The sequence below is a fragment of the Ananas comosus genome, linkage group 21 (genome assembly GCF_001540865.1).
Source record: "Ananas comosus cultivar F153 linkage group 21, ASM154086v1, whole genome shotgun sequence".
Classification (NCBI taxonomy): domain Eukaryota; kingdom Viridiplantae; phylum Streptophyta; class Magnoliopsida; order Poales; family Bromeliaceae; genus Ananas; species Ananas comosus.
In genome coordinates this window covers 6,140,082-6,153,385 of record NC_033641.1, presented here as the reverse complement: position 1 = coordinate 6,153,385, position 13,304 = coordinate 6,140,082, and the positions used below count along the sequence as shown (strand labels likewise).

Sequence of the window (13,304 nt, the reverse complement as noted above, 5' to 3'; positions counted from 1 at the left end):
TTTCTTCTGATGGTATTGCGTGGGGCGGCCGACCACAAGATGCCGAGAGTGGAAAACAATTATGCTTGTTTGCTTTCGCTTGATTGGGTAGTTATTTGGAATGTGTGAGAGTCACGTGTAACGAGTACTAACGTGTGTGCATTACGTTTTAGGACGTGATGGCGCCACCACGACGAGTTACGAGGTCCACATTGGTGGAGCCTCGGAAGAAGCCCGGGCAGTCGGGGTCGGACGAAGTACGTGAGTTGCGAGCCCAGGGAGTGATTTTGGCCGGGACTATGCCACAGCAAGGGGAGCAGATTGGGCAGCTCCACGAGATGTTGGCCCGACAGGCGGTGGCGGCGGCATCTGTACCTAGGGATCCGCCCGCACCTGCTGCTTCTGTGGCCCCTACGCCGGCGGTAGCGGTGGCACCAGTGATGGTTGTTCCTCTGACAGCATCGGGTTCATCGACTCCTACTCCCGATGTACTTGAGGCCGAGAGGGAGCGGTCGTTGGCGGCATTGACGACCTTTAAGAAATTCAGCCCTCCGACCTTCAACGGCGATGTAAAGGATCCATGGTTGGTGGAGTCGTGGTTAGCCGCGATGGAGGCGTTGTTCGAGGATATCTACACCCTCGACAAAGACAAGGTTCACCTAGCGGCCCATTGTTTTGATGGGAAAGCGTGACTATGGTGGACTCAAGCCAAGAAGAACCACTCCTTGGACTCCGCTTCCGTCACTTGGGAGGCGTTCCGGGAGATGCTACTGTTGGAGTACTTTCCCGATAGCGACCGGCGGAAGATCAAGGAGGACTTCCGCAAGCTAAGTGTCACGCCCCGCCCCGAAATCACTACCAATTTGGCACGATTCGGCCGCGGCGACAGACCACCGAACGGACAGCACCTCCCCTGTCCGCCCAAGGCTCCACAACAAGAATGTGTACAAGAATTACCCAAGACTTTAAACTCTAAACATACACATTCAACGAGGGCACAAACAGTGCCAACAACAAGAAGAGCAGGTAATCCACAAGATATATGAGTGAAATAAAGAGAGTACTTTACTAACTATTACAATAGTTGCATTCTTTACATTATTTTTTCATCCCAAATTACATAGCTCTCCAATTCCTCACCCACAATAAATCTCTCTCTATACATAGGTGACTAATGCAAAAAGGAAAGCTACTATACTACCACGGTCTCACTGGTCGGGCGCGACGCCCTTGCCGCGGTCCTCTCTCTGCAGCCCTGAACCTACCACTGGAAATAGAGTGGGGTGAGAACTATCTTCCATAGTTCCCAGTGGGCTCGGCCGCCGACTCTGCCGATCTCCCCACTAGGTCCAAGTGGGCACAAGTAACAACAGATAGATAGATAGATAGATAGATATGTATCTGAAAGCTGTAAATGCAGTAGTAGAAAAACTATGCTACTATGCCCATAATCATGAATATGAATGCATGCATCATATAATAAAGGTTTGCTATCAGAACAAAATCGATCGCATGTCTCGAATGTAGATGTTTCATGACATTAATAACCTTACCATTTACCCCCAATCTGTGCCAGCCCTAGAGGCTCGCTCATGACTCACCTTCAAATCAAAGTGGGAGGGAGACTCCAAGTGCAGCCAAGCCGGGAACCCGTCTGGGGACTCCCCTGTGATGCCGTGACCTCCAAGTGGTCCTAGTTGCGCGCACTGTTTACCGGAGCTCATCAACAATCCTCTCCCATCGTGGGGATGATGGCTAGCCACCCTAACGCGACTTGTCGAATTACGATCTACCTCTCCATGTGAGGATAAGCATCATGTAACCAGGGTCAACACCAATCAAATCTCTCAAAGTGACGGAGTGCTCTAAGCAACAGAGTCAACTAACCCAATGAATCCTCTCCAAAGTGAGGACGCCGCTACTGACTAGGGTTAACAACTATCGCGGAATCATCGTTCCCGACATTACATAGCATATATCTTAGTTTCTAAATTCAGTTCCAAAGGCATATTCTAAGGAATCCACATATCCCTGAGCCATCGACCTCTAGTGTTATTTACACTACATTAAGCGCCCACTCTCATCATTTGTCCTTCGGTATGCGCACTCGTGTTTATTAACGACTATCCTACTTCCTAGTCATCAATAGCGCCCATCGGTCATCTCTTTTTCTTTCGCACCATAAGATTCAAACCGTCTCGACCAAGCTGCACTATCCTAAACACCAAGCTTCCAAGTACACAAGGTATCAATTAAAAGTATAACAGAAAGGAACTACTATGCCAAATCCTAATCAACGCACATAAGAGATGAGATTAAATGCAATCTAAGACATAGAAAGGAGTTCGAAAGTTTCGGATGACACCCCCCACCTTTAATCGATGTAGAGGTTTGAAAAATCCTTCTCGGCGAGCTCTACGAAAAGCCTTTAGCCTTCCTCGCCCGAATCAACACTAGCCCGGCCCAATTGTGCCGAGAACTTCACGTCGGTTCGCCGAATGCCGAAATCGACTTCGCCCCCGCGTTTTGGGACCTATCAATAGGGTTTCCAAGGCTTCAAATAAGATCAATCTCATACTTTTACAAAAACCCCATTTTGGAGCCCTAGGTTTGCACCTATAGCAAACCACCCAATAAATCCCTAAATTCTTGGAATTGATCTATTTAGAAGCTAGCTTAAGGTTCATTTGACCCATTCCAAAGCATAAAACCCAAAAACCCTAAGTTTACAAAGCTATGGCTTAGTAGCTTACCTCAAGAGCTAAGCCAATGGGAAGAGGAGAGGGAGATGGAGGTGTTCAAAGCCTTCCTTTTGATCTCCTTCTTCTCCTTCCTTATCTTACTCTTCTTTTCCTTCCTCTCCTTCTTATTCCTCTTCTCCTTCTTTCCTTTCTAGAGAGAGAGAGAGAGCAAGAGAGAAATGAGAGTGAGAGGGAGAGAAATGAGAGAGTGTGAGGGAGAGAGAGGGCTCAGCCCACTCAAATAAAGGCCATTTTGCATAAAAGCCCATCAACTTTCACCCCTGTGCACTGCCCTTACTGGGCAGCTTTCGCGCGGAGGGACCGGTCTCCCCGACTTGGGACCGGTCCCCGAGAGCTTCCCTCGGGCGCACGCGTTCGGGAACCGGTCTCTCCCCGGGAGACCGGTCCTCATCTGGGAGACCGGTCCCCGAGAGCTCAATCTTCAGGACTTAGCCAATTTTTGGCATCTCTCGCTGGGTCCACGTTCGGGAACCGGTCCCTCCCTGCCAGGGACCGGTTGCATCACGCAACCCCGCTACGCCTAGTTAGGGGAACCGGTCTTTCACCTGCAGAGACCGGTCCCCGAGAGCAACATCAGCCCAATGATGCAGTTTGCCTCATTTGCTCTCGCGGACTCAACTCCAAGGCATTTTTTGTGCATTACGTTTCAGGACGTGATAGCACCACCACGACGAGTTACGAGGTCCACGCCGGCAGAGCCTCGGGAGGAGCCCGGGCAGTCGGGGTCGGACGAAGTACGTGAGTTACGAGCCCAGGTAGCAGTTTTGGCCAGGTCTATGCGACAGCAAGGAGAGCAGATTGGGCAGCTCCACGAGATGTTGGCCCGACAGGCGGCGGCAGTGGCATCTGTACCTAGGGATCCGCCCGCACCTGCTGCTCTTGTGGCCCCTACGCCGGCGGTAGCGGCGGCACCAGTGACGGTTGTTCCTCCAGCAGCATCGGGTTCATCGACTCCTACTCCTGATGTACTTGAGGCCGAGAGGGAGCGGTCGTTGGCGGCATTGACGACCTTTAAGAAATTCAACCCTCCGACCTTCAACGGCGATGTAAAGGATCTATGGTTGGTGGAGTCGTGGTTAGCCGCGATGGAGGCGTTGTTCGAGGATATCTACACCTTCGATAAAGACAAGGTTCACCTAGCGGCCTATTGTTTTGACGGGAAGGTGCGACTATGGTGGACTCAAGCCAAGAAGAACCACTCCTTGGATTCCGCTTCCGTCACTTGGGAGGCGTTCCGGGAGATGCTACTGTTGGAGTACTTTCCCGATAGCTACCGGCGGAAGATCAAGGAGGACTTCCGCAAGCTAAGACAGGGAAACCGAACGGTGCGGGAGTATGAGCGGGAGTTCACGCACCTTACAAATTGCGTGCCAAGCTTGGTCCATGGCGATAGGGACCGGGCGGAGACCTTCGAGCGCGGTTTGCGGCAGGAGATATTCAGGATTGTGCATGCGCTCCGGCTGAAGACTTATGAGGAGGTACTCGATCGCGCGCTCTGGGTAGAGGGCGACAATGCCATTGCGCGAGAGGAACGCGAGGCCTTCGAGCAGGACAAGAAAAGGGAGAAGAACAAGAAGCGGCCGGCTGGAGGGTCGGCGGGTCAGTCGAATTCTAAGCGACCCCCGCGACCTCAGCGATCACATTGGCGAGGTGGTTGGAGTCAGTGTCACGCCCCGGGACCGATACCGATTTGGGCCGGCCCGAGCATGTCAAACAGACGCCGAACGGACAGAGTTTTTCCTGTCCGCCCAAGGCTCATCACATGTACATTTTCAAAAAGAAGTGCACTAGCGGAAACATACAAATACGGCTTACACAAGGGTAAGCAATAGCCATGAGTGAAAGATAGGAAACTAAACATTCACTTGTACTATGATTCAATTTAGATCATATACATTAAGTCCAACTTGTACATTTTCAACTTCCTTACATTTCATTACATCATTACATCATTTCTTTCTTACATCTCATTTACCTCAAAAGAGAGCTTTACATTCTTTTCTTTTTTTGCTTAATACATCAACATTTTAAATCATCAAATACAAAAGATGATATAAGGGTAACTACTAACAAAATACAAGCCCGACTAGGGTGGCCTATGACTAAGGCGCGATATCTTTACCGCGGTCGCTCGCCGGCTCGCTCGGTCCCGGCTCTGTGGAAATAGTGGGGTGAGAACTACAACAAAGTTCCCAGTGGGTTCGGCCTCAACATCACCGACTTTCCCACTAGGACTAACTCAGGCATAATAGAAAGGATAAGCTGAATATAGTAACCATTCTATAACATGATACTAATATGGTTGAACAATAAGCAGGAAATATGCTCAACATTAACATATGCAGATTATGCAAGTTCTTTGTTCTTTACACCTTACACTTTGTCTTTGTTCTTTGTTCTTTACTCTTTGTTCTTTAATCTCAAGGCTAACCCAGGGGTTTCGCCACATTAACTTGCTTTACATTAAGTCCATCATCGCGGGCCCTCAGCTTCCTCCCGCTAAGACCGTCCTTCGGGTTTACTCCTACCCGTGATGCAAAGACTCCAGAGCGCATCGCCCGAGGGGGAGCGACCGCCTTGAGCACGAAACTCATAGCAAGTATGATCAAATCCTTAACTCAAAGGATTATAAGTTCAATCTTGACTTTACACTAACTCTAGTGTTCTTTACATCATTTTATGTTGCTACTCTAGCAATCATTGTTCTTTACATTTCTTTACTTTTGGTTATCTTTAGCATTCTTGTTCTTTATGCCCCACTTTAATTTCACTTTAGTCATTATCATTATTCTTTACATCACATTGATTCTTTGCCTCACACTACCTCTAGTGTCACTGTACTTTACATTATCAAATGCCACTCGATCTATATCTCATTGTGTCACTCTGTTCTTTCGGCTCACTTGGGTACTCACATTTTCTCTCATGCATATATATATAGAATTTTCGACATTCATAAGGTTCTTAACCATCACATTATGCAAGTTGTACTCACAATCATGCAACATCACATTTTTTATCATTACTTTACCCTAAAATGCATGCAACAACGTATATACATATGCTCAATTGAATGACACATTAGGCATAGAGGGAAGTTCAACGAGTTTGAAAAGCACCACCCACCCCGTAGGCTTCCAAAGGTGCTCCGACGATTTTCTCGGGATTTTTAGACCCTTCGTTCTTTACCTGCAGCAAAACGAAGCCCTATTAGCCATTTTGCTCATATCTTTACATTGGCTTTTCGTTTATTCAAACCGAGCGCACCAACACGTTCGTTTGGTCCCCAATTAGGTTTCTAGAGGGTCAATTTCATTTAGAAATCCCCACGAGCAAAAGCCCCAATTTGGGTGCCCTAGCTCCATTGCATACATCAAACCTAGGGTTTGATCTCATTGGGAAGCAAAAGTAGCTTCATTCTACTCTAAAGAGTCCATCTAAACTATTCTTAGCTTTATTAAAACCCATTTTAGGGTTTCACCATAAGAGGAGGTTGAAGCTTTCATTCAAGCTTCACCATTTCCACCATTCCATGGTTTTGATATCAAAAGAAGCAAAAAGAAAGCTTCAAAGACTCTAGAGGTTCTATAAAAACCATCTTTAATCTAATCCAAATCCTAGTTTGGGATTTACCATGAGAAGGGGCAAGGCTTATCTCTAAGCTTACTCCTTTTCCAAGCTAGAGAAGGAGAGGAGAGGTTTTCCTCTTCTCCTTGCCTTATTCTTCACTTTCTTCCTCTTTTTTTCCTTCCTTTTCTTTGTCTTCTTCTTCTCCTTCTTGTCTTCTAGAGAGAGAAAGAGAGAAGAGAGTGTGAGGGGGAGTGGAATGAGAGAAAAGCCCTCATATTACTATACTCTATGGGTTGCAAAATTGCAGCTAAACCCCTCAACTTTTACTCTTTCACACTGCCTGGACTGGGCAGATTTCGCATGCGGGGACCGGTCTCCCCGACCAGGGACCGGTTCCCGAAGCTCGTCCCAGCGCAGCCAGAGCTGCCGTGCGCGATGCGACCGGTCTCACTTTGGAGGACCGGTCTTCGGGGGACCGGTCTCTCAGGCAGGGACCGGTTCCCGAAGCCTGACTTCTCAGGACTTAGCCGATTTTTCAGTTGCTCAGTTTTCACGCGTTCGGGGACCGGTCTCTCTTTTAGGGACCGGTCCCCGAGAGCACAAAACCTGCAGAATGCAGATTTTGAATCTTTAAGCTCTCGACGACCTTCAACAATGCACTTTTGATTACTTTAACGCCTTCGGGCTTTCCGAAGTGTACCATCCACGCACTTTGGTCAATTTGACTAAAGTTCGACATTTATTTTTCGAATTTTCGGTATATTACAATCAGGCTTAGAGCCATTCCACCTATCTGTGCATGATTTGCGGCGGAGACCACCGAGTTATTACTTGCCCACAGCGGGAGAGGCGATGCTATCGATGCGGCCAACCGGGCCACATAGGCCGAGATTGCCCGGGCGGCGCATCCCCGGCTCCATCATTAGCACCTGTTTAGTACACTGCGCGACAGTTAGCGGGACTGCCACCCGCTGTATCTGTTGGACGCTCATCGGCGCCTCGTCAGTTAGAGACTTCTCGAGCACCTAGTGGGCGGGTTTTCGCCACTAAGGTGGAGGAGCAGCCGATCACGATTCCCGACGATGTCGTGGCGGGTATTGTTCTTATCAGGGATACTAGAGCTAGAGCTATATTTGATATGGGTGCATCTCATTCATCCATATTGGCATCATTTGCATAAGCTCATGACATAGAGATCACTCATAACGAGGAGTATTGGTCGGTGAATACTCCCGAGCACTCATTCGATGTTCATACGAGTGCTTGGACTGCCTAGTGCAGATAGGTGATTGGATTATGCCGATCGACCTTCTAGTGTTAAAAAAAATGTGGGGCTTCGAGGTAATCTTGGGGATCAACTGGCTCTCCAAGTATTACGCGGTTATAGATTCCGAAAGAAGGGTGATCACGTTCCGTGAGCCTAACTAAGAGGAGTTAGTGTATCGGGCGTGCAAAGGCAAACGCTTCGCGGCTACTATATCGACGGCGAGGGCGAAGAGAATGATTAAGGGTGGTTGCAAGGCTTATTTGGCTTATTTGGAAGTGGAAAAACATAGCGATGGATTTTGTGACGGGTTTGCCTAGGTCACAAGGTGGACATGACGCGATTTGGATTGTTGTCGACCCACCAGGTCCGAAGGAGGCACTGCAACATGTTAGTCCAACAAGTATCCACAAATATATATATTTCATCAAATATTTTATGCAACTAACATTTATCATGTTCATGCCTCGCAACATGCAACAATGCAATCATGCAACTCAATATGCAATAATGTAAGTAGATCAACTGCTTCTACTTTCTGTTTCGTTATCCATAGCTCATCCAAATGACATCTAAGTTTTCCTCTATCTTAGATTCATGTCAATTACAATTCTGCTCATAAGGTTTTATCTACCTTTACTGTTTGCTTACAAGGTTTCATCTACCTCTACGTAGCTATCCGCTCGACTCGGTCTTGAGTCAATCATCCGCGGAGTACCGCGTAAAGCCAGGCTCGAGGTGAAGGACATCTCACATGCACCTCAGCCTTAAATCCACTCAACTGGGATACCGAATCCACTCTACTGGGATTCAACTACGGCTCATATGCTTGTCATCCAATCAACTTGGCTAACCTGAAGGTTCGCCCCGACTCACAGTGCAATCCCATAGGTAAGTAGACCCTCCCATTTGCAAACCCGAGACCGTCTGCTGGACAAGTACGTTAGTCCATCGTGTGAAGACTCCGGAGCTCACTGCTTGGGTGGAGCAACCACCACCAGGCGAGAACAGACTATGTAATCCTCTCCAACTGAGGATACCCTATCAACTAGGAATAACCATGACTCGGAAAATCCACCAATCCCTATATTCATCATGTCATAAGTGTCTCTGCTACACTAGTTCCAAATGCCATTCGATCTACTTGACATCCTACTTGTCCACATCGAGTTTTAGAGTCTACATGTCCTTGTTTTCCAATGTCAAGTTCTCTAATCAACCTAGAGATATCGACCCAAGTTCAACATGCATATGTCAATTAACATAATCCGCAATATATATCAACATGCATAATTCATCTAACATAATCCACCATATGTCATTATACATTTCATCTAGCATATATAATATGTCATCATACATATATTTTCATCTAGCATCTCATCTAGTAGATTCCAATGGTAGGCAACATCATCTAGTATAATATGACTCATGCATTCATCTAGCATTTAATTCATGCATTCATCTAGCAATTAACTCATGCATTCATCTAGCAATTAATTCAAGCATTCGTCTAGCAATTTATTCATGCATTCATCTAGCGTATAATTCATTATATGCATCAATAACAAAACCGCATTCCACTTCGACATGGAAGCTAGCTAATAACTTCGGTGGGCACAACCCACCTCGCAACGCTCTCCGATTACTTGTCGACACTTGCAATCGGCCTCCGCGGCACACAATATCCGGTTAAGCTCGAATCCGCAATCGATCACCGAACACCCGCTAATCCGCGACCTAGGGTCACCGATGGTTCATCTCTAACCTTCAATTAGAGAACAATAGGGTTTAACTAGATCAAAGCCCTCTAATTTTCAAACCCTCATTTTAAGCCCTAGCATGAAATTAACCTCCAAATATTCCAAAATTAAATAGAGCGACATGCTAGAAACACTCTAGAGACTACTAGAACACTAAGTATTAAGGATTAAACCAAATCCTAAACACTTACCGAAATTGCGAACGCCGAGTCAAAAGCACGCCGCTCAACCGGGCGCATGAAGACTCGATCCGTCGCTTCCAACACGTTCACAAGCTCGCTCTTCGCCAACGCCGCGAATTTGAGAGAGAGATCTAGAGAGATGAGAGAGATAATTAGAGAGAGAAAGGGAGGGTTTCTCTCTCCCTCTCCATGCGTGTGTGCTGGTGTGTGTGTGTGTTGCTCGGTTGAAGGAGAAGAAGAAGAAGACAACTCCTTTTATAGTAAACACCCTCAAAACACTATTACAACTAGCAGTTTAGCAGCTCAGAATCTGTTCCTTTTCGCCGGAGCCCTTCTGAATGTCCGTTTGCGCTCAAATTTGACAGTCAGGCTCGGTTTAAGCTAATAAGAAATAAAATATCTTAACTTTCCAGTTTGGACCACTTTTGGTCACCAAAAGCTCTACCGAACTGTAATCTCTAGCAGATAGCAGTGGGATTTTATTTTTCACATTCTGGGTGTCGGAATGATATGAAATTTTAAATCTAGCCTCATAAAAATAATCCTGACATATTCTCAGATTTTCATAATTTTCTGACACTGAATTTTCTACTAAAATATCAACCCCGTTCTATACAGAAAATTCTAAATCTCCTGTTTTCATTCCGATTTCAGCACGAGTCATTCCAGACTTACATTTTACTTCTTTAAGTCTAATAAAAATAGTATCTTCCACTATTTTTATTTACACTTAATTTTATATTACAATCTGGTACATCACGATACCCCGCGGCAACCCGAGAACAGCAGCTCTCGGGTTGCGCTGTTGAACAGGGGGTTTAACCGGTGACGCCCACCCGCCTACCGATACGCAGTCTGCGAAACAATAGGTTGAGTCTGCTGCAATTAAAAAGAAATGGAGGGCTTATTTGCATTTGTGGCAGCCTATATAGGACCCCACACCCCTTCTCTCTCATTCCAGTAGTGAACACCTCCCTCCTCTCTCATTTCTCTCCCTCTCTCTCTTTAGAAACTCTACTCCAAGGTAGATTTGGAGGAGATTGGAGAAGGATTTGAAGATTTTGGAGCTTTTGGTGGCTTGGGAGCTCACCTTCAAGGAAGACGTTGGAGAGCTTTTGGACTAAGGTGAGTTTTCTTGTAAGAAATAGGCTAGGGTTTGGTTTTATACCCTAGAACATTTGGATTTGATCTTCTTATAAGAGTAGAAACCTAGTAGAGGCTATGGAACACATGAAAATTCATGTTTCTTCATGTGCTCTCATGGTGGATTTCTAGGGTTTATGTTATATGCTTTAGGGATGGTATCAATGACCTAGAAAAGTTTCTAGATGAGTTTCTAGATGATGAATAAGCTTGCTTTTGCTCGTCTTAGAGATCAAACCAAGGTATTGGGCAAATGATTGTTAGGGCACCAAAATTGGGGCTTTTGCCCTAGGTTGGTTTAAAGGCAAATTGACCTTATACCTAATTAAGGGTATTTCTGACTCGTTGGTGAACTCGGTTCACCGATCCGACGAGTCTACGTAAAGATATTAGGGAAAAAGCCAAATTTGGCTTTTTTTTGCCGCAGGCGAGAAAATAGGCGCCCAAAAATCACAAGAATTGAACCTAGCACCTTTACAACCATACAAGGTGGGTGGTGCATTCTGAAATCGATGAATTTTCTTTTATGTCTAAAGTGTCATCTTTGAGTATGTGTATGTTTATCTTTTCATGCATAGTAGGGTGAGTGGAATTTATATTATTGCATGCTTTGAGTATAAGATGCATTTGAGATATAGTGAGCTATTGAGAACATGTAAAATCCTATGTATGCATGAATAGTGACAAAGACCTAGATGAGGTAAAAAACCAAATAACATTATGACATATGGATTGGGTGGCATTAGTAAATGACAATGAATGCATGAAAAAGAGTTAAAGAACACTTAGTGTGTGTGGCATCAATGAGTTTGAATGCTAGAGTTGACGACTTGGTGTGGCATTAATGAGAACAATGAATGCATGAAAAAGAGTTAAAGAACACTTAGTGTGTGTGGCATCATGAAAGTTAAAGAATGCAAGTAAAGTGAGATAGTTGATATTATGACATAATAACTTTAAAGTTACGGTCATATGAGCATTGCATCTTTATAGTGAAGGATTTGATTGAACTTGGAAATCCTTAAAGTTAAGGATAGATCATACTCGCCTATAAGTCTTGGCTTGAGGGTAGTCGCTCCCCCTCGAGCGATGAGCTCCGGAGTTGTCATCACTGGGAAGGTGTTTGCCCCAGAAGACGGTCCCGTCGGGAGGAAGCTTAGGGCCCGATATTAGGGATTTGAGTTTGTTAGTCTATTGATCCCGTCGGGAGGAAGCTGAGGGCCCGATAGTAGGGATCGGAATTGGCAAGTTGTTGGTTGAGGCGAAACCTACGGGTTAGCCAAAAGGACCCAGAATTGGAAGGTGGATCTTGCATTCATCATGAGCATTCTATTTGAGCATAATCATTTATTATATTGTTCAGGCATATTAGCTGCATTTGTTTAGTTGGTTACTATCTATCCATTATTCTATTCTATTATGCCTGATTTAGACCTAGTGGGAAAGTCGGCGAGGTCGGCGGCCGAACCTACTGGGAACTTTGTTGTAGTTCTCATCTCACTATTTTCACAGAGCCGGGACCGAGTGAGCTGGCAGACAATCGCGGTAAAGGTATCGCGCCATAGACAGTGACCACCTGGGTTCGGTATATTTTGTGTAGTTGCATACCCCTTTATATCATTTTTTGTATTTTGATGATTATAGTTGTATTAAATGATGTTAGAATGTAAAGAGTTCTATTTTGGGGAACATGTGATGTAAAAAGAAATGATGCAAAGAATGTAAAAGAATTTATATGTTGAATGCTTGTATGTAGTTAAAAGTTAATCATATTACTTGTATGATGTTTAGAATAGTACTTTCACTTTGGCTACTGCTTGCCCTTGTGCAAGCCAATTATGTATGTTTCCGCATGTGCAATCTCTCTACTACGTGATTTGTACTTGTGTTGAGCCTTGGGTGGATAGGGGAGATGCTGTCCGTTCGGCGTCTGTTCGACGTGCTCGAACCGACCAAATAGGATCGGTCTCGGGGCGTGACAAATATAGTGGTATCAGAGCCTTAAAGTGAAAGTATAGAAAGGACCTAGAGACCCTTAGGAATGGAAAACCTTAAGGATCTAGGAAACGTGAGTGACGTGGAATTAAAGTATAGCGAAAGCTTTATGATTGTGTTAATATTTGTAAGTCTCTAATGTAGTTAGGGGCTAATTCAAGTTGATATTTGTTCTCTATTCTTTGTGTTGTGATCGACGGCCGACGACATAATGCTTTGGAATGGAAATAAATACACTTGTTTGCTTTCGCCGGATTAGGTATGTTCGAGTATATTGGTTGCGTAGTTAACGTGAATTGCTACATTTTAGGTAGCAATGGCTCGTGGTAGACCGCGAACGAGGTCTATGCCCGAGGAGACGACTGCGGCGCCCGAGCAATCCGGAGCAAATGGCTATGGGGAGCTTCAGGAGCAAATGTCCGCACTTATAGGAGTGGTGCGGCAACAAGCGGAGTCTGTTCAGCGTCAAGGGGAGCAGATTCAAAGGCTTCAAGAGGCCTTAGAGCGGCAGTAGGCGGCGGCGGCCCAGGTGGGTGCCGAGTATCCTGCATCTCCTGTGGTGGTGCCAAGTGCGGCCAAGGGAGTAGTGGCGGCGGAGCCAGTCACGGCTATTCCAGTCACGGCAGTGCCGACCGGTTCGGGGACC

General features: G+C 45.8%; 1 protein-coding gene across 1 annotated transcript; it reads left to right on the top strand.

Annotated features, from left to right (window-relative positions):
- Positions 3,518-12,988, top strand: LOC109726320. The gene is made up of 2 exons (XM_020255858.1): positions 3,518-4,340; positions 12,969-12,988. Exons 1-2 carry the CDS (start codon positions 3,518-3,520, stop codon positions 12,986-12,988), a joined length of 843 nt encoding a protein of 280 aa, XP_020111447.1.

Excerpts from the sequence above, each read along its gene's own strand:
- LOC109726320 (XM_020255858.1), top strand. The coding sequence starts at position 3,518 with ATGCGACAGCAAGGAGAGCAGATTGGGCAGCTCCACGAGATGTTGGCC. Across the intron at positions 4,341-12,968 it reads GCCGGCTGGAGGGTCGGCGG|GTAGCAATGGCTCGTGGTAG; the intron begins GTCAGTCGAATT and ends GCTACATTTTAG.